This window comes from Alexandromys fortis, unplaced genomic scaffold (genome assembly GCF_014885135.2).
Source record: "Alexandromys fortis isolate MF-2015 unplaced genomic scaffold, M_Fortis_MF-2015_v1.1 scaffold_18, whole genome shotgun sequence".
NCBI classification, from domain to species: Eukaryota; Metazoa; Chordata; class Mammalia; order Rodentia; family Cricetidae; genus Alexandromys; species Alexandromys fortis.
This window is the reverse complement of record NW_026067897.1, coordinates 11,088,181-11,110,530: the sequence shown is the minus strand read 5'-3', so window position 1 is coordinate 11,110,530 and position 22,350 is coordinate 11,088,181. Positions and strand designations below refer to the sequence as shown.

General features: G+C 38.8%; 1 protein-coding gene across 8 annotated transcripts in view; it reads left to right on the top strand.

Annotated features, from left to right (window-relative positions):
- The window catches only part of Rp1 (RP1 axonemal microtubule associated), a 127,682-nt gene that overhangs the window by 27,941 nt on the left and 77,391 nt on the right, over positions 1–22,350 (top strand). For 5 of the 8 annotated variants that reach the window (XR_007588163.1, XM_050118876.1, XM_050118875.1 and 2 more), the window contains exons 4-5: positions 13,261–13,424; positions 15,900–15,986. Coding sequence is in view for 7 of the 8 variants with exons in the window: in XM_050118876.1 (XP_049974833.1) it covers positions 13,261–13,424; positions 15,900–15,986 (251 nt within the window). In the remaining variant the exon portion in view is untranslated. Of the gene's footprint in view, positions 1–502; positions 7,806–13,260; positions 13,425–15,899; positions 15,987–21,321; positions 21,407–22,350 lie in introns of those variants that run through there. The other 3 variants (XM_050118906.1, XM_050118899.1, XM_050118868.1) reach the window with 2 other exon arrangements.

Sequence of the window (22,350 nt, the reverse complement as noted above, 5' to 3'; positions counted from 1 at the left end):
TCCATAAGGCTACTGAGTGTCTCCTGCACATGCTTAAATGGAACCCACCACACACTGCTGCTTGCCAGCCTCTCTTACTGGGATCTACAGAACTTCGTCAGATTCTGGTTTCAGTACTGGTAAGCAAATAAACCACACAAAAAACATTTTACCCAATAATATAATCACTAGTAATTTGTACTTTACATTCTTCTTATTGTCATTCCTTTATAAATTAAATTTAAAATTCTAAATATGTCTCCATTAAAGTATGATTAGTTTACGTTTTATAGTGGTTTGAAAAAAAAACAGAAACTATAGTAAGGTTTCTCAAATAATCATTGAGTATATAGAATTTAGAAATGCATCTGTAACATTTTATTGCAAAATACAGAAAAAATGGTATTTTGTACTAATTTTTTCTTTTCTTTTCTCTTTGCTGCATCTTCCTTGGGATATTTACAACTTCCTCTTTCCATGCTGGGTTTTAACATGGCATCTTTTACTCTTAAAATCTTGAAAGTGAGCACACGCAGGCCTTCAGTCCTAAGTTCCCAGATCGAGTCCCTGGCTTCTGAGAAAACATGTGACTGTTCTTCAGACTGTTCTGTGGTCCCTGAAAACAGCCTGACCTTGGAGAAGCGTGATTCTCAGGATCTGCCAGCGTTTCCTTCCGAAGACGGTGTTGAGAAGTCCGTTGTTTTTAATCAGGACGGCACTATGACAGTGGTGATGAAAGTTCGATTCAAGATCAAAGAAGAGACCGTAAAGTGGACAGCCACTGTCGATAGAGCTGGGCTTCCAATTAACGACGGAAGGAGCGAGCAAAGCAGTTATCCGGGAAGAATGGATAAGCGACCATCCAGCCTAAAGCATGCAGCACGGGCCTTGTCCGAAGACGTCACAGACACCACTCAGCAGGGCAGTCCGACAGAGGAAGACAACTCTCAGAAGACAGAGCAGCAGGCTGAATCATGCAGCTCTGCTGGCTGGGAGAATGTTTCTGTGGACACAGATGTTATTCAGGGAGGCCAGAAGCAAGTGAAACGTTTTTATAGGCCCCCAACCCCTGGGCCAAGGCGAAGGAGACAAAAGAAGTCTGTGATAGGTACTGTTACTCTAGTATCTGAAACCGAGGTTCAGGAGAAGCAGTTTTCCTACAGTGAAGAAAGAGAGGGTGGGGAAAAATCTGAGTATCACATGTTTGCACATTCTTGCAGCAAAATGTCATCAGTATCTAATAAACTTGTTCATATCCAGAGCAAAGATGAGTCGACACTAGAAAGATCGAAGGAAAGTGGACTGCTCACGTCAAATGCCGTAAACGCTGGTGCTATAGAAATTACAAGTCAGAAGGTCTTCAAGATGTGCCATAGCAACGGTTTACCACCAACTGTTTCGGAGAGTTCAGTTGTGGAGGAAGGCATAGTTGAGAGTGTAGTGTCAGACAAAACTGGTATTAAGCGTTTCAGAACTTGTGGTAGCACGCATGACAGGGGCAGTTCGTTTGCAGCAGATAGAACTCTTCCCTCCGGTAACAACTCTGGAACTGACCAAAGTATTTCTGAGGTTCCTTCTGTAGGATCCTCAGCGGTCACCACAAGAGTAGACACACTAGTTAAGGAATTTGCTCACTGTGGTTTAACAGAACTTCAAGAAAATAGAAAGCAGGTTTTATCCTCTTTTCCCAGCAAAAAGAAGAAATCTCAGCCACATATGATAAATCCCAGGTATAAGAAAAAAGTGATTGAAACCAAAGGAACCTCTAAAAAACTTGGGAAGATAAACAAAGAAGGAGCAATTGCCCAGGAAATACTACTGAGAGATTCAGATGGTCCTCTTAAAGGAGGGAGATTTTGTAGGGAAGGCCTTGATCCAAGTGATGTGATAACTGAATCAAATCATTTCTGCCCCCAAAGTAATAATATCAGTACCAGAATTTCCAAGAATTTCCATAAAAATAAGTTAAATGGCTTTCAAAATCCTAAGACTCAAAGACTTTTAGTCAAAAGGAAACCCAGACCACTAAGGATGGTAAGTTTAGGAGGACTCAGGAAACAAGAAATTGGTCAAGGAGATAAAGTATTTCTCCACAGTGAATCTAACCTTTTAAAAAGTAATTTGGAGAATCAGAGTTTACTTCATGTATTTAATATCCTTGAGGAAAACCAGAAACCTTTTCATAGTCCACAGTCACAAGTGGAGATAGTAACAGAGAATTTAAGAGGAGTGACAAGTAAGAGTTTAGCCCCTAAAGTTAATGAGTTACAGGCAACTTTAAAAAGCCAGAAAAAACAAAAGGTAGATAAATTGAAGTCAGGTGCTATAGTAAGTGAACGTTATGTTACGAGAAGGGCAGGTCCATCAGCTTCCTTCAAAAAACCTGATTTTCCTGAGGGTATTCCCCATCATTCAGTTAAGAACTATGTACAGAGATGGCTGCAGAACATAAATACATATCAAGATTTTGAGCCCAGAAATTCACCTCCACTATGCAAAAACGGAAGTAGCATGGTAAATTATAACAGTAACGGTTCTCCAGGAAATAATCTCCACACGGCTTCTTCAAAAAGAAATAGTTTTGTTATGGAAAGTAATAAGCACCAAACTAAAAATGACAACTGGACAGGCGAGAAAAATCAAGAGGCTGGTGAATCTCTTGTTAAAGATCATGGCAAAGAGCTTGATAAACACACCTGTGAGAGCCAAGATGTTTCTCTGCATGACCGTGGCCCTTGGTCAGTAGCCACTGCTAACCATCGTAGTACTGAAAGTCATTTATCTACTGAAAAGTCCACACCAGACGTGAACCTTATTTACCAAGAAATGAACCTAGCTACAAAAGGGCAGAGGATTGAGGCTGCCACTCAGGTAGATACCGTGGGAGAGAATGTTCTGAAGAACTACTTACCGGCCCTGTTGCTTCAACACCTGGAAGCTTTTGTTGCTAGCAACAAGAAAAACCAGAATGGCACTGCTCAAATTTCAGGTTCATTAGCAGATGTTGCATTTTCTTCTGCACTATACAATTCATCCACTAACCTCCTTCTCGCTTGGCTTTTGGTACTAAACCTAAAGGGAAGTATGAATAGCTTCCGTCAAAACGATGCTCATAAGATTACCAGCAGATCTGCAGAAACATCTGCACTGTTGGAAATTCTGAAGCATGTTGCCATCACAGAGGAAGCCGATGACTTGAAGGCTGCTGTTGCCAACTTAGTGGAATCAACCAAAAATTTTAGTGAACCCAGTGAGAGGGAACAAGATACGGTACCAGCCAATTGTACTGCAGCCAGCATTCAGAGTGTTGTCAAGTGTAATGAAGATGAGAGAACACAGAAGATGCTCTTGCATGAGGGTTACTCTGCCAGGGAGGACTGTGACCCCGAGTTCTGTGTTTCAGAAATGATTGACAAGGAACATACCTCTCAATGTGAGGTGTGTTCTGTGAATATGACTTATCCTTCAAAAGAGGCAGGTAACCTGAGCAACGCCCTTTTCACTAGTAATAGTTATACTATGAGTCAGCTCTCCACAAATGATGCTTCTTCCCTTGGAGCGGGCTGTTTACTTACCGGTGGTGTGTGTACCCATAAGGTTTGTGCTCAGGCGGAGAGCACCTGTGAGGCAGCTTGCCCGAGTGCTGAGACTTACGTTCCCATCAGAGCCTGCAATACGATTGACTTTGTGAATTCAGAAGAAAACAAATGTGGTGATAATTTGGAATTAACTGAAGAACTCAAGACAGTTGATGAAGTTCCAAAAGATTTAAATATTTTGGTAGGCTCTGTGCATAAAAATGACTCTAATGTATCAACATCGCATCAAAATGTCAGTGACACAAGCTCCTGTGGTCTTTTCCTAGGGAAAACTGGTCCGGAATTTGATAAGGACTATAGCTCTCTAGAAGAATTAAAAAATTGCTCACTTAAGAAAATTGTGAATAAAAATAAATGTCTATCTTTTGATAAGGAAGAATCACGAACTTCTGAAGAACCAGGGTCCATAACCAATAGCATGACGTCAAATGAAAGAAATAGCATTTCAGAATTAGAATCTTTTGAAGAATCAGAAAGCCAAGACACAGATATTTTTAATATAAAAGTAAGTGCTGAAGAACAAGCTACTGAGGAGTCCGTTAAAAAAGAGTTAGAGGCCAGAATGAGTTTGAAGTTGATGCAGATATCAAATAGGAATACTATAGAAGACAAAAGAAGAAATACTGTGATTTTGGAGAAAATTGGTAGGGGGCAGGTGACATCACCATCTTTAGGTTCTTGCTATGATTCTAATAAAAATATGGAAAAGGAGATCAGTGAAGGAGAAAATAAGATGAGAGTTAAAATGATGGTAGAAAGTATTGAAAATGTAAATTACACAGAGTCCTCACTTGTTGGTAAAACCCATCTCAGAAGTCCTGTGACTTCAGACTGGTCAGACTGTAGACCAGACAGTGAGAGGGGGCATCCTCATAAAACACCCAGTGATGATCACAGTGACAATGATGACGCAGCCCGTGAGAAAGAGCACAATAGAGGAATTGTTAAAAGGGCAATAGAAAAGCTTTATGGCAAAGCAGAGATTATCAAACCACAATTTTTTCATGGGTCTATACACAGATCTCAAGTTTGTCCTTATAATCCCGTGGAAGTTCGGTGTGCTAAGAAAACAAATTTTAATGATTCTGAGTGCCAGTCATTGATCTCTTCTGAACAGGAATCTAGAAGTTCACTCCTGTTTCAGGAATTCCAGGAGGAAAGACAAGGTGAAGGTGACGTCAATGGCATGAGAGGTTTTGGGGGTAACACCCTAGAACATGTTACAAAACCAGCTGAGCATGACAAGGTCCTTAAGAAAAGAGAGAAAGGAGAGCTGATTGACAATGGCAAATGGCTCCTGCAGGAAAATCACTTGTGGAGAGTGTCACTTGACAATACTGGCATGTATGGCAACGCAGACACCACATCAGTGGATACTCTCGATAAGAACAGCTTGGAGGTGCCATATTCACACTTTGGAGATTTGGCTCCCAGACCAACATTGGCTGAATTGTCCTCTTCAGAACTGGAGGAAATGACTCAACCTGTTGAAGTAAAATGTAATTATTTTAACTTTCCTCATGGTAGTGACTCTGAGCCCTTTTGTGAAGATTTTCTAGATGTGCCGAATAAAACCCATCCCAAAGAGAGAATACCAAATTATCACAAGGAGGAGAAGGCTAAGGATCCATCTGAAAGAGTGTGTACATCTGTTACACAAACCTTTGCTCCCGCTGGCAATAAAGTCCACCCCGTTTGCAGCAATGCTATTGAAACCCAGCCATTACCTGGGAGTAAAATCACTCATGGTGCACTTCAGGAAGGTGACTCTTTGGATAAACTCTATGCTCTTTGTGGCCAACATTGTCCAATACTAACAGTTACCTTTCAACCTGTAAATGAGGAAGACCGAGGCTTTGCTTACCGCAAAGATTCTGATATCGAAAATTCTTTGGGTTACCACTTATGGATGAAAATATACCCGTTTCTGCTGCAGCCAAACAAAAACAAACTCAGAAGCAAGAGAAATAATGCGAGTGTGAGCAAAACATTTACGGATAATGCCATTGGTGCTCCATTTGATCAATTTTATTCCAGAAACATGGTTGACTTGATGGATAAAAGAATGAAACACACACATGTTACCTCTTTGAACTTAGAGGAAAAAATTGATTTGAAGAAATTTCAGTTATATTTAAAGAAAAGGTTTTCAGATCTCATGCATACATCATTGCTAGTTGTAGAGGATATAAATTCCATTACACGAAGCCCTAGCAATTGGACAAATAACTCCAAAAATGTTGATGAGAATAGCAACTTAATTAACAGAGTCCAGAACTCAAGAACAAATCCTAACCAATCAGTAACAGAAAATCCCTGTTATCAGTTCCCCTTTGAACTGTTCGGTCTAGCTTACGTGTTAGCTATTTGCCAAGTTGAGAAATTTGTAAATATCAGCAATGGAAATATATTGGAAATACATTTTATTTTAGAAGGTGAAATTCTTTTCATCTGGGAAGAGGAAAACCAATTAAATGTAATAGATATTAAAAGCAATAATAAGCAAGATGATTTATAGCTACAGTATGAACCAAGTCTGGTTTTTCAATGCTTTTTTCCATAAAAAGGTGCAATGTATGGGATGGAATTTAGGCTAGATCCTCTCTAAGAATTTCTTACTTTCAAATATCTGGAAAATATACTCTTGGATAAAACTTTCACTGCCTTGTTCCTTGTTTCTTAGTAATTATGGTTTTATGTGGTTTCATTTTAAACTTACAAGATTTTCTGTACCTATGACATTTTTGACCAGAATATCAGAAATACGGCCAGGACAAGAAATATGTCTTTAAAAATATTAACTATGTATATAGCATATTGGATAATTAGTGAATAAATGTAACTTTAAAGTACTTAATTTATTATTTTAAGTGCTGATTGAATAAAAGTGTGATTGCAAGCTCTCTATCACAATCTGCAAATTTCTTGTTCTAGAGTTGCAGAGAGTCTTGTCTCGTCTCCTCAGACATCCACTGAAGCTACTAAGTGTTCTATAGGACAGTTGTCACCATTGTCCCTCGAGTATGTTTTCTACAAATTATAATCTTTTTTCTGAAACAGGGATTCTCTATAGCTTTGGAGCTTGTCCTGAAGCTTGCTTTTGTAGACCAGGCTGGTCTCGGACTCACAGAGATCCAACTGCCTCTGCCTCCCAAGTGCTGTCAAATTTTAGTCTTTAAATTAAATTTTTAAAATTTATTTTAACAAAGTTTTATATATTATAGTTAAGGTAGAATTACATCACTTCTCTCTTTCCTTTCCTCACTCCAACACCTCCCATACACCCTCCATCCAGCTCCTCCAATGTCTCTACTCCAACTCTCAAATTGATAGCCACTTTGATTATTATTGTTCCACGTATAGGAACAAATGTGTACGTACAGACTGCTGATTATATTTTTCTTGCTTGTGTGTATTTGCTTTCAGGGCTGGCTACCTTGTATTGGATAACCAATTAGGAGACTCGTTGCTAGGTGAGGCTAGTTTTTCCTCTTTCAGCACTCATGTGCCTACAGTTCTTTATGTAGGCGTCAGACCCCATGAGGTTTCCCTTTTCCGTGTTAGCATTGTCCATTGGTATTATCATTGTTAGGATTTGTTTGTGCAGCTATTTTTAAGAGAGGCAGTCTCACAGAGGACTTCCTAGTATTCTGGCTCTTACAATCTGCCATCTACCTACCTGTCTGTCCATCAATCTTGTCTATCTGGAGCTAGGAAATCGAGAGGACATGTGGCATTTGTCTTTACAGATATTGGATGCATTACTCAAAACAATCTTTCCTAAGTCCATTCATTTACCTGAAAATTTCATGATATAATTTTTCTTCACAGTTATATTCCAATACATATGTATATTATTTCCTATAAATATGGAATGATTCTTGAAGCTTTATCAAATAATCTTGGTGCTATTTGTTTCTCCTCCTCTTATACTGACCTCCGTCCCATCCCCAGCTGAAGTCTCCTTGTTTTTCTGTTTCTCCATAAATATCACCTATATTCTGCTATTCCCTCTCAAGCCTCTCCCTGTGCCCGTGATCCCTTTATACTTTCCTGGTTTGTCTGATGACTCCGTGTTATATAGTCACACCTGAAGATCTGGAGTTAGGAACTGCATACGAGAGAACATGTGGTGTTTGTGAGTCTGGTATAACTCGCTCAATATCCTCTTTTCGAGGTTTCTCCACTGACCTGCAAATTTCCCGACTTCACTTTTCCTTGTAGCTGAATTGTACTCCACTATGTATAGGTACTACATTTTCGTTACCCAGTCATTTGTTGAAGGGCATTTCGGTTGTTTTCATTTCCTAGCTACTGTGAATAGGACAATAATGAACTGAACAAGGATTGGGGAGCAGGATGTCTAGTCTTCTGGGCATAAGCCATGGAGTGGTATAGCTGGGTCACACAATAGATTTATTGCTAATATTTTGAGGGATCTTCCAGAGTGGCTGGACAAATGTGCATTCTCCTTGACAGCGAATGAGGGTTCTCCTTTGCACACAACCTCAGCATCATTTCTTGTCAGCTGTTATGTTGATCTTCTCCATTCTGACGAGGGTCAGAGGGAATCTCAAAGTTGTTTTAATTTTCATTTACCCAATTGCTAAGGGTTATGAACACTTTTAAAGGTATTTCTTAGCCAATATTTTATTTCTGCTATTGATAACTCTCTGTTTAAATTTCTGGCCCATTTTTCCCCCTTTGGGTCATCTTTTCCTTGACTCCTTGTGCTCTTGAGTTCTGTTGGTTATTAATGCTCTGTCAGCTGTGTAGCTGGCAAGGATAATCTCCGTCCTGTATGTTTCTCCTTCACTCACTTGATTGTTTCCTTAGTTTACAGAAATGTGTAGCCCAGTTCATAAAAACTCAGAGACACAAGTTGGCGTTCTATCTGAAGGTCAGAAAAGCCAGCCACTGGCTCTTACCTCTGCCTCAGTCTGAAATGGCCATCCTGCCTCCAGGAATCTCAGAATGAGACTATGTCTGAGAGCTGTCCTACCTCCCTGCCTGCTCCATTTTATAGTTCTTTCTAGGGCTGGGATTAAAGGCCTGTACCACTGGGATAAAAGGCATGCACCACCTGGTTTCCATAGCAAACTAGCATGGCTACTGGGATTAAAGGTGTGCATCACCACTGCCTGGTCTGTAAGGTTCACCAGTGGGGCTCTCTTACTCTCTAATCTTTAGGCAAGCTTTATTTATTAAAATATAAATGAGAGCCAGGCGGTGGTGGCGCACGCCTTTAATCCCAGCACTCGGGAGGCAGAGGCAGGTGGATCTCTGTGAGTTCGAGGCCAGCCTGGTCTAGTTCCAGCTAGTTCCAGGACAGGAACCAAAAGCTACAGAGAAACCTTGTCTCGAAAAAAAAAAAAGAAATATCACTACAGAAATATTTCAGTTTTTTAAAAAGTTATTTATTCTTTTCTTATATATTATATCCCAAACAGTTTCCATATTCCCCTCTCCCTCCAGTCCCCTGCCCCCAAGATTCATTCTTCCTCCATTTACCTTCAGGAAAGAGCATGGCTCCCAGGGATATCAACTGAACATGGTAAAACAAGCTACAAGGCAGGCACAAACTCTCCTATCAAGGCTGGATGATGCAGCCCACTCTGAGGAAAAGGATCTTAAGAGCAGATGAAAGAGTCAGAAATAACTACACTCCTACAAGAACACCAAGCCACACAACTATAACATAGACAGAGGACCTAGCTCAGACCTATCAGAAATGTTTTAGTTTTATGAGGTCCAAGTTGTTAATTTTTTGCTCTGGAGTCTTATTTAGAAAGTCCTTTTCCTATACCTTTGTCTTGTTGGATACAGCTTTGATCCTCTTTGAGGTGGTGTTTTGTTTTGCTTTTAATTAATTCTCTGGGAATTTCACATCGTGCACCCCAGTCCTGCTTGTCTCTCAGTCCCTCCATATCTACCCCTGACTCTTGTAGTGTCTCCCTGAATGGAAAGCTAAAAAATGATAAAAATAAACAATAATAAAAAATTGAAAAAAATCCACTTTTCTCCTCCGTCTTTCCTGCCTCTTCATCTCTTCTTTATTACACAGGAAAATGAAACTGAAGACAATTGGTAGAGGTTGACATATAATGTACTTCTGACTTTCAACAAAAATGTGCATGTGTTCATTTCTGAGGTCTGAGGCCATATTAATTAATGTTCATGTTTATATTTCAAACCAGCACATTACTGGGAAATGTTCCTAATGTGTCCTGTATGGATGAGAAATGCTGTTGTTGGCATTTGTTTTATTTTTTTGCTTGTTTATAGATTCAGATCCTTATCTTTAGAAGGATATTCAAACTAGTAAATGATAGCACTAATTATCTTGTATTTTGTAAAACAGAGTATTTCAACAATTTCAGGAAATATCTAAAATTTTGCTCGTAAATATTTAAAGAATATTTTGTTTATACAAGACCTACACTAAACGAATGAACAAAGAAATAAATAAAAATTCATAGTAAGTTTCAGGGCAGCCTGAACTATAGTGTGAGACCTGATTAAAGAACACCTTGCAACACTATGAAATTTATAATATTAAGGAAAATTGTAAAGGAAATTTATGATCATACAGATCTCACTTTTGCTCTTATATGAAACACTTTGAATGACCAAAAAGTGGGAGTCTAGTTTTTTGTATCCAGTAGAGCTCAGGTGTTTTTAAACACAAGATGGGACACATCTTGATAAGCCCTGCGGATGACTAGCTACTACTGATGGATGCTTGTCTGAGGCCAGGGACTATTGTCTTAAAACAGAGTGGTGGATTTATGCATTTGCCCACCAGGTGGCAGTTGTGCAATGCCTTATCAGAAGCTGGAGCTCTCTGAAGAATCCCTTGTGGAGAATACCTGACTGCCAGGGACAGCCTGAGCTGTCTGCTTCTGCTTGGAAGAAGCGGGGAGGGGTGGGACTAACCATGTAGCTATTTCCCCAGGTCTTCCATGTAGAGGGCACAGCACTTTTCAGAACAAAAGGAAATACGCTATTAGTAAATCGAGTTGCAGTTCCAGAGTAGAGGATTATACAGTGAACCGCCACCGTCATTGGTCAGTCGACCCCAGGGAAAGCAAATGAAGGGCAAGGCACTGAGGTCTTAGCAGAAGCTCAAGAAAACTTAATGAGCTGTTGGCTCAATAGGTGGGGGTGAGCTTTACAGGAAACATTCAGATTGTTCCCTTTAGCTGTTAGCCCAATGACCTATTTTCAAGATTCACACTTAATTCTTGGTACCACATTTGATATTTCTGGCAATTGTTGATGAACTGGACCAATACTGAAGTCTTCTGAGGAGTTGTCCTTTAAATTCACGAGGAGTTCATCAGACTTGTAAAATTTTAGACATTTTAGAACTAGGGATCATGTCTTAGCTATCATCCTGACAATATGGGCCTCAGATTCTAAAAGTATCTTCAGCGTGGCTGGAGAGAGACTAACGCTTACAGAGGGAGACCAGGTGGAAACACTTCCATGTGATTTCATCTCTGCGTTCAGTGCTTACGAGTCATACCTAGTTCTGTAGTGTTAGCTCCCGATTATAATCTAACCCAAAAACGTAATTATTACTGTTTTTTTTTTTTTTTTTTTACTTTTGGTTGCGTTGATTTCATGATGAGTTTATTCCAACACCACAAACGGAAAAAATGAAAGTATCTTCAACAAACATTGTTGGTCTAACTGGATGTCTGCATGTAGAAGAATGCAAACTGATCCATATTTATCATCCTGCACAAAACTCAAAACCAAGTGGATCAAAGACCTCAGCATAAATCCGGTTACATTGAACCTGATAGAAAACAAAGTAAGAAATAATCTCAAACTCATTAGCATAGGAGACAACTTCCTGAACAGAACACCAGTAGCACAAACAATTATAAATAAATTTGACATCATTAAACTGAAATGTTTCTGTAAGGCAAAAGGCACCATCAAAAGGACAAAATGACAGCCTGTAGAATGGGAAAATGTCTTCATCAACCCAACCTCCGACAGAGGGCTGATTTCCAGAATACATAAAGAACTCAAGAAACTAGATATCAACAAACCAAACAACCCAATTAAATAATGGGGTGCAGATCTAAACAGAGAATTCTCAACAGAGGGATCTCAAATGGCTGAGAAACACTTAAGGAAATGTTCAACAGCCCTAGCCATGAGGGAAATGCAAATCAAAACGACTCTAAGATTCCAACTTACACTTTTCAGAATGGCTAAGATCAACAACACATGTGATGCTGGAAATGATGATGAGCAGGGGAATCTCTTCGTTGCTGGCTCACAGGTGCTCACCGAGACTGTACCGACAACCTGGGAGCCTGCCGGAGACTGAGCTAGGTCCTCTGCATATATATATTACAGTTGTGCAGCTTGGTCCTCTTATGGGAGTCCTAACAATGGGAATAGGGGCTCTTTTACTGGCTTTTGAGACCCTACTTCTCATACTCAGACATTTTGCCCAACTTTAACAAAGGTGGAAGTGCTTAGTCTTACTGCAACTTGATATGCCATGTTTTTATTGATAATCATAGGAGAGCTCTCTTTTTCTGGATGGAAACTAAAGAAGAGAGGGTTGGGAGGTGGAAGGTGAAGTAGGGGAGAGGACTGGGATAAGAGGGTAAGGGGGAGGCTGCACCTGGGAAGTAAAATAAGTAAGTGAATCAAAAAGTAAAACAACAACAACAACAACAAAATGGGTTGGTATTTTCTGCTAACTAGAGAAATTATTTTTACTTACAAACTGAACATCTACCAAGATGATACTGGTATGTTTTTTTTTATCATGTATTTGACAAGTAAAATAAAAATTTAAGGTTTAAAGTAGACTTTCACAAATTTAGCATTTATTTATCAAATTATTGTGGCATAAGTAAAATTTAAATCTAGAATTTGATTATTTATCATAATGACCAAGTATAAAATATACTTTGCTTTAAATTTAGAACAAAAATTACAGTCTAATGAACAAACTGTCATCTGAGTTTCTGAATTTGTTGTTTACTTTTGTAGAATTGAGGATATGCTCTCTAATTTCTCAGTAATTCACACGTAGGTTGCATTTTGAATGTTTACCCCCCAACAAAACACCTGCCACATTCAAATAAAACTGTAGCAGCAAAATACAGGGAACTTTATTATATTCACAGTGAGTCATTTATTGTAGAGCACTACTTTGTATTCCTGGAGACACACAGTTTTTCTCATCATTGTTAACCTTAGTATTATCTGTTTATCTAGGACAGTGAAAATAATGGATGTAAGATGTTTCAAATTCTTTCTGACTATTTTAGAAAGAACACATATAAAAACAAACATTTAAAATGACTATTTCTGTTCATACATATTACATGTTAGACATAAGAATATTGTAGATATTTAATCAAAATACTGGGAGTTTTCTGGAAGTTCTAATGTGACTCTCAGAGATGAATCATGACCAGCTACAATAGGCCAATCAATAGTCTCTACTTTTGTTTTTAAATTTATGTTGGGAAATATTTTCCAGCACAATGTAGGTTTGGCATTTATATTGAGATTTTATAAAACCAGATTTAAAACCCAATGTTATGATACTTTTACAGGTGAGTTGAAAAGGAGAACTTTTTGTCTTGAACCCTGTCTTTATAATGGCCTGCCATCACACTGTGTGTTATCTGTGCTTCTGTAGGTGGAAACTGGAAGGTTTCAGTCATGACCAGTGACTTTCCAGATGCAGGGACCAGCTCGCAGGTTTACATTGTATTATATGGAGAATACAGGAGCTCAGTGCCTATATATCTTTATGGAAGAGATGGGGCTCGGTTCCAGGCTGGACACAAAGACATCTTTACTGTAAGTCATAAAATGGAATAAAAACTATTAATAAAGTGATACAAGTGTGGGAACTTTGGAACTAGTGCAGCTTGTCAAATAGGCCCTTCTTCTTAAACACCACCATATGTCTTGTAGATGGTCAGTTAAAAGAAATTCATGGTTATCTTTGTCCTTGCAGGTTTACCACAAGTCCACCTCATGGGAAGAAACATAAGCTAGAGAGAAATGCTTTGTCCTTAATAGTCACTGTTTTTATGTGGTCTCGGCCAAACCAGGCTGGCACTAGATAGGCAATTTTCACTCTCCTTCCTATTTTCCATTAAAGTCTCTCCAGTCTCATCTGGGTCCTGAAGCAGACTTCTTTCAGCACCCCATTCTCCCATCCTACCTCCATTCCCTGTGGACTCCATCTAACTTTGGAGTGGACCCAGATTTCCTTTTTCTTATGGAGCCTCTCAGCACCTCTTTCTAGTAATCTCTGTTCCTTTGTGTCAGCCCCAGATACCTAGAAACACTTTTTACCTGGGACCTTCATTGACCATACTTGGAAGGGACTCAGGTGGGTGATTCACATTGTGTTTTTTATCTTCCATACACTCTTGCTATTCTCACCATCAACCTGGTAACAACCTACTTGTGGGTACCCCTCTTCCCACCTCAACTCCATCTGTGGAAGACTCTAACTCTTGGTTTGGACCCAGGGTCCCCATGGCCCTTCTATCCCTATCTCTTCAGATCAGTTTTTTTTTTTTTTTGCCTTATTTCAACCTGCTTGTAGGAACCACTCTTCCAACTGTGCTTCCAGCTCCCCGAAGACCCTCCCTCTTGGTGTGGATAGGATCCCCTTAGCTCTTTCCTAAAGTGCCTCTCAGCTTTTACTCCTCCCCCACTTCTCTGCTACCCAGGAACCTGCAGAAGCAGTCTCTTCCAAGAAACCCACACCCACCACAATTTCTTAAGGTCCCGACAGGGCAACAGAAACCAAGGAAAGGAACACATCCCCATCTAAGAAGACCAGATGTCATGAACTAGAATCACCTCGATCATCCCAAACCGGATGCCTGGATGATACTAACACAAACACAAACATTAACAGTAAGACAATGTCCGTCCACCAGAACACATACACCCTACTATAGTAGGTGCTAAGAAAAGGCATGAGAATCACACGCACAAATAAAAGACACATTTGTATAAGTTTTGGTGGTTTGTGTGTTTCTATAGAATTTCTAGTAAATTTAGTTTAAATTTAATTCCTAGTAAACTTAATTTATTAACATTATACATAATATTTCCATGACTATATGCTAGACTTTTTAACCCTTTTTATTTTTGTGAAGTTTTTATACAACATCTTATATTAAATTTCTGGTTTTACCAATTTAAATCTTTTTCTTTTCTTAACAGAGTAGTCAAAGAACTGTAATTTTTGTTAATAATTTCTCTGAAAAACTGCCTTTGCTTGATGAGTTATTTTATTTTCTAATATGTATTTATCACTTTAATTTTTATCATTCTTTTCATTCAGCCAGTTTAGGGTTTCATTTACTCTGAAATTTCTTTTAGTGTTGAAAGTTGGACTATACATTTATGGTGTTTTTTCCTTTTTATATATGTGATTACAGTTATGAATATGACTCATAGCTTACTTACACAACTTTCTATATGTTGTGTTTTGGTTTAGTTTATCCTCATGTATCTTATAGTTACTGTGGAATTTCTTGTTTGACCAACTCACTGAGAATATGCTCTTTAATTTACATATAACTTTCCCAGTTTTCCTTCTCATATTTATCTCTAGTTTTATTTCACTGTATTTAGATACTATATATTATACATAATATCTATATCTATATCTATATTTGTTTGTTTTAAAATATCCTTTCTTCACATCTTTGTCAGTGTATTACTTTATAGTATGGACTTTCAATTTACTTCATAAGACTAAGCAGACCTCAAACTTGCAACCCTTTCCTTTCTGTGTGCTGGAGTTAAAGGTGTGTACCACCATACCCAATCAAAACCTTTAAAATTTCAACCATTAGTATTTTTTAACACATCATTTATACTAAGGAATGTTCTGTGCATACTTGAGGAAATTATATATTTGTTGTTGTTGAATGAATGTTGGATAGATATTAGGCCATGTTGGTGAGATCTTCTTCCTTCTGATTCTGTTTATTTTTTCTGTCATTTAAGCCATGTTTCTATAGTTTATTATAGTGGACTGTCTGTTTCATTACACAATCATTTTAAATTTTTCTTCCTTGGTATGGGTGTACAACTTAGTGACACAGCAATGTTTTCAACATATGTAGGGCCCTGGGTTCAATCTATAGCACCACATTTGGTATGTTTCAGTGCTCTGAGGTTGGGATACATATTTGTCATTCTGATGTCTTTATGAATTGACCCCTTTATCAGTATGCAATGTTCTTGTCTGAGTTGTGTTAAGAAGTATAACTAAAACATATTTTCTTGACTCTTTTGTAGATCACAATTGGGGATATAGGAAAACCATTTAAGATTCGCATTGGCCACACAAATTCTGGATGCTCCCCATCTTGGCACTGTAAGGGGGTAAGGATATATTCTCATTCCCATTTTACACAAATTTTTCTACAAATTTTCTTCCGAAATCATGCTTCAGGGAGACATTTTGTAAGTGCTATAGGAATTGATGGAATCACTAATGTAAGTACTATAGCTTTGATAGAAAGGTATCCTGACAGCTAGGAGCCAAGGAATACTGTAAAGTCACACAGCACAACAAGAGATTCGTTGGAAGGAGAGTGACTGTCTCTGCTCAGTAGAGAAACAGCAAAACCCGAGAAAGGTACAGGGCTTACATACAATTTCTTGGGAAAAAGGTGGAAATTTTCAGGGTGGAGTTTCTCAGGATGGAGAGTGGTAGGGTTTCATTTCCAGAAGTGGGCTTCTTATTCTGTAGGATGGGGGCAGGCTCCATCAGTTAGGGCAGTTAGAGTATTCTTTGGGTAGAACCTGGCAATTACAGGTCCTTGGGAGAGGGATCTTGCTACTCGTGTGGCTTGAGTGGTTTACATTCTGTCTTTTGTGTTTATTATTTGTAGACAATCAGGTCATGGGAAATGGGGTGATGTCATTAACCTGCTTCCTGTTGAATCAGAGTGTCAATCTTCACAGTCTTCACGATCTTCACTTGATCTTCACAATCGGGATATAATCAGGAGTCACTCTCCTCTGGCTCTGTAACTAGGGGCTGGTGATCCTGTAATAACAGCTGCTTAAAAGTCTGGTTAGAGATCTTTTGCATCTGTTGTTGAAAAAATCTGGATAAGAAGTTTATAAGGCAGGATGCAACTGGTAGGATTAATAAATGCAGGAGAAAGAGGATGAAGAAGGGCAGCATCTAATTCCACAGGGATTGTAAATGAGCATCCAGCCAAAGAAACTGGACTATTTATTACATTTTTGGAGATCCATCTGGAGATGTCAGATCTTGTCTATTACTGTACCTAACTAGTTGACAGAGAAGCAACATTCCTCCCTGAGGAAGAGAAAAAGACCATCGCTATTTGTTGTTAGTGAATCTAATCCTCACTGCTTTTGTAGGACTTATGGTATCCCAGTTGGTCTATTTGGCCATTGAGGGTAAGGGTGGTCTGAGTCACCTTTTGGAGATCTTGAATGAAGTAAGAGGAAAAACCAATGGTAGATAGCTAAAGAAGTAGCGACTTCCAAGTTTTGGCACCAAAATGTAAGTGTTACAGATCTGGAGCCAAAGGTATCTTGGCTGTCAGAAGCCAGGCTATACCTGCAGCTCTGAAGTGAAAGGTATCCTAGATGTCAGAAGCCAGGCTATACTTCCAGTTCTGAAGGGAAAGGTATCCTGGCTGTTGGAAGCTACACTGTAACTACAGATAAGAAGGGAACAGTATCCAGGCTGTCTGAAGCCAGGCTATACCTGCAGCTGTGAAGGGAAAGATATCTTGGTCCACCTATGTGACTTTTGTAGTAAAAGTAAACAAAGCTGGGAGCCCTGTGGTGACACTTACCCAGTAGAAGGGGAGAGGCAAGTTAGAACAGATAGAAGAGGAAACAGCTGGAGAAGTACAAGAGTCCTAGTAAGTAGACTTGCACATGTGACTGGCCTTGAAGGCTGTTGAGGGGAGTATGCCCAAGTGGTGGGCAGCCCAAAGGGTGCAGAAGATTCTCTCTGAAAAGATTACAGTCCTCTGAGGTTATGGAGAGAGAGTGGGTATTGAGCCTGAGCAATATATTTGGTGGGGTTTGATGAGGCTGGTAAAGGTGTAACCCTACCACGACAAAAGGGTACAAGAAAATGTAGGTCTTTAGAATTCCATCAGGATTAAGTAGGTGGCCCCAGTGTCCAGGAGGAAAGAGTTAGATCACCCTGATATGGTTATGTCTACTTAAGGCTCCCAGGGAGAGATGGTCGTGGTCAGGCCAAGGGTGCTCAGGCCTCTCAGGAGTCTGTGGCTAGATACAGGAGGCCAGCTGAAGTGATGTCTGGGCTTGATGTCCCCATGCCACAAGGGATGTAGGTACAGTCAACACACAATGCTCTACTTGATTGCACCTTGGAAATGGTCTGGGTGATTTATGAGGGATTAGACAGGCCCAGGGGTCCAGTGAACCTCCTGACAGCATCTGAAACAGAGATCAGGGTTTCTCAGATTTGGAAGGTCAGAAAGCCTGGGCAGTTGCTATGGCCAGTTGAAGGGCCTTTGCGAGCCTCAGGTATTTATGTATTGGGGCTATAAATGCATTTAAAGAAAACCAGGATCCATTGCAAGGAGGCTACCAAATGTGGTTCTAGAGTTTGAGTCATTAAAGATACATGAGCAAAGGGGTTTGTGGAATCTTCTCTGCAGTTAAGGGAATGTGCAGCAGACTAGTCTGCACGAAGGCTCTAAAAGGGCAAGAAGCCCTGAAGAGCTGTTGTATGAAACTATTGAAGTTCAGTCTAGATTTCACCAGAGAACCCAAAATATTAGAAGACCCAGAGACATATTTGCCAAGGAAAGCTGGATATAAAGCAAGGAACCACCCTAGGAGAACAGAGTGCATTCTGGGCAGGAACGCTTATGGGAGAGTAATCCAAGCTCTTTAACATTGAAAATGTAGGTACACAATTTGTGGTTTGAGTCCAGCCCTGATGAGGTTCATGTCTCAAAGAGGAGGTGTGACTTAGTGACAGAAAGGAGGAGACTGACATGATCTGAGGGTGAATCAGGGTGGCTGTCACTCTTTTTGAAAAAAAAAAATGTTGCTCCTTTGTAAATATAATTGTACAAATGATTACATAGAAGTTGTAATTAAAAGTCTCCCAACCAGGAAAAAAAAAAGCCAAGCAAGCAAGCCCAGGGCCAGATGGATCCAGACTTCCAACAGATTACCACAAATACTCCTCATATTCTGCAAAGTTGAAACTGAAGGAGCATTTTCTGATTCTTTTTATGAGGTTGAAACTACATTGGTATATAATCCGAAAAAAAAGAAAATTACAGACTAATTCACTTTATGAGCAAAATGCAAAAATTTTCAACAAAATAATTGCAAATTGAATTCAAGAACACATCAAAAAGTTGATTTTATTCCAGAGAGTCATGGATGATGCAATATATGAAAATCCATAAATGTAATGTACCACATAAACCATTTGAAAGACAAAATCCAATTGATAATCTCATTAGATATCAGAAAGGCTACTAAAAACCAACAGTTCTTTTTAACAACATGATGAAAGTCCTAAAGAGACTAGAGATACAAGGGACATACCTCACCATAATAATGGTAATATACAGCAACCCACAGTCAGCGTCTAAAAGAGAGAAACTCAGGACAAGACAAGGATGCCCATTGATTTCATACCTATTCAATGTAGTCTTTGAAATCTTAATAGAGCCAGAAGACAACCGAAGGACACCAAGAAATACAAACAGGAATGTAGTCAAAGTATCTTCATTTTTAGATGATAGTGTTTATACATAAGAGGCCCTGGAGACTCTACCAGGGAACTTTTACAGTTGATAAAGACTTTCAGTACAGTAGCAGGATGTTGCATTAACACACAAATGCAATAGCCTTCCTGTGTAAAAATGATTAAACAAGCCGAGATAGCAATCAAGGAAGCAATGCTTTTCACAATAACCTCAAAAATAGCTCAGAATATCTCTAACCAAGCAAATTCATGACTTACGTAATAAAAATGTAAGATATTGAAGAAGAAATAGGAGATACCAGATGATATAAAAATTCCCATACTTGTGGATCAGTAGAATTAATATAGAGAAAGTGACCATTCTATAAAAGCAAATTCAATACAATCTTCATCAAAATTCCAAAACATTTTTTTTCACAGAAATCAAATGGACAATTTTTATCCTTTTGGATGGATATGAAAACACGAAATCCAAAATAGTGAATAATAAAACCACTGCTGAAAGTATCACCCATCCTGATTTCAAGTTGTATTACAGAGATATAGTAATAAGCCCATAATGGTATTGGCATAAAGACAGACATGTTGATTAATGAAATGAAATGGAAGATGCAGAAAAAAAATCTAAACAACTATGGACAACTTTTTTCGACAAAGAAACCAAAAATACAAACTAGAAAATAGCTTCTTCCACAAATGCTATGTATAATCTATACCCAAATAACACTACATTGTATTACAGAGACACTTGCTCATCTGTGTTCATTACTGTTGTATTAGTAATAGCTAGATATTGGAAGCAGCCTAGATGTCCATCAGCTGGTGCATTTACACATGAAAAGGCGGTCCATTTACACAACAGAAGATTATTCAGCTGTTTAAAAAAACAAGAAATTCAGAGATTCATTGTTTGGGATAGAAGAAAAATCACCCTGAGTGAGTTGACCTGGATCCAAAAAGGCAAATATTATGTTTTCTCTTCTATGTGGATGTTAGTTTTTAAACTTTTAATATGTGTACTACAATCTGAATAACTGCATAGTTTAGGTATAGAATAAGATATTGAGGGAAAGAATGATCTCCCAAGAAAGATGAAATAGAATATAAAGTTATGGAAAGGTTAGAACTGGAAGACTGAATCGGGGAGGGGAATGGAAAAGAGGAGTAGGGGAGGGAGTGTGAGGAAAGATAACTAACATTAAGGACCATTTGAGCGTCATGTGGTAACCTACCAATGCAGAATCTTCCTAAACCGTATATATAATTAAAGCAATCTAAATGGGAGTTACCAAATAATGGGGGAGATAATGCCTCAACTAATTTTTGCCATCATTTGTTAGGCATAGCTTACATCTACTTGAATCACTGGACAAAGGGGCTCTATGGCCATCCCCAAACATCCTAGGCTGTTGCCAAGGGGATTGGTTTTTCTTCACAAAGTGATAAGGCCCTATTGCTTAAGATAACACTTATATATATCACTTAATTGGTGAAGTCAAAGTGTTCATAATGAGAGCTTTCAATCCTACTTACTAGTGTTCATGGTACCGAAGGTACTAAGCAGGATTCAAGAGGAGAAAGGTAGCCATGAACCCCTCTACAAATCCTTGTATCTACAAAGAGGACCTGTCTGAATGATATGTTATTTCAATAGTGGCACAAAGATTGAACGAGTAACCAAATATCTTCTGATTGGATTTAAGTGCCGCTCCACAAGATGGAATGCAAGTCTGACACTGCTTGGGTAGCCTAGAACTTGAAACTGGATATCCCATAGGCTTAGGGAAAGGCAAATACTATGTTTCTACTTAAGGACACCTATTGGCATTCTGCTTTACCTATAGATCATATTTCTTCTTTTAGTAGATGGGAACTAACAGAGACTCACACTGGGCAACATATAGAGAGCTAGAGATTTTGGAATAGTCTGTTTTTTAGGGGATCTCTTCATCAAACTTCTCCCTTTAGGGCTCGGGAACTGTGCAGAAGAAGAGGAGAAAACATTATAAGAGGCAGAAGGGATGGAAGACTCCAATGAAACATTGTCTTCCAGGTACATATGAACTCACATAGACTGTGGCAGCGGGCACAGAAACCTCACGGGTTCAAGTCAGACAGAGTTACAAGGCTGATAGGGTGAAGTAGACACGATCTACCATTCCTAATCCCAAAGCTATCTGCTATTGACACTTGCAAAAAATTAGTTTCCTCTAATGGAGTACCACTGAATACATTTACCATACTTAAGGGTAGGTTCTATGTAGATAGCCAACATAAAATAAACTCAATATGTATGTTTTAAAAACTTTTATAGACTTATTTTATGTTGCTTTGTTTTGGTATTTTTGCCTTATTGTTCTTTTGGTTTCCAATATTGTGAGTTTGTGGGTTTTTAGGGGGTATTGGTTCGTGTTTTCTTTCTTTCTTTTTTTATTTAGTGTTTAGAAATTTTTTTTGCCTGTTTGCTTTTTACAGAGAGGGAGAAAAAGAAAGACTGTAGATGTAGGGACTTAGTGATATAGTGAGGACCTGGGAGAAGTCGGGGGAGAAGGAAGTACGATCAGAATATATTATGCAAAAAATATCAGTAAAAGACTAGGGTAAGCACAGTTGGAACTATTGGGCCATAGGCAGAAAGAAACCAGCCGGAGGAATGTGGAGGGGTAATGCTGGAGTCAGTGGGACAAAGGGAGTAAACAAGAATAAGGTGCAATGATACACATTCTGAAGAACTCTGATGAAACCTATTTAAAAGTTACAGACATAATTCTATTTGAAATGAATGTCTTATAGACAAAATACAATTGGAACAAATTTTCATTTAACAACATCGACAAAACATTTATTTTGTTGACAAAGGGATGTACCTCATGCATGAACTAATGTTCTGAAAGGTGGTTTATAAGTCCAGTTTATACAGCATTTCAACAAAGAGAGTTAAATTGCTTGGAAACATGTCAAAACAATGGAAAAGGATTTTGAATGCTAAAGTTGGTG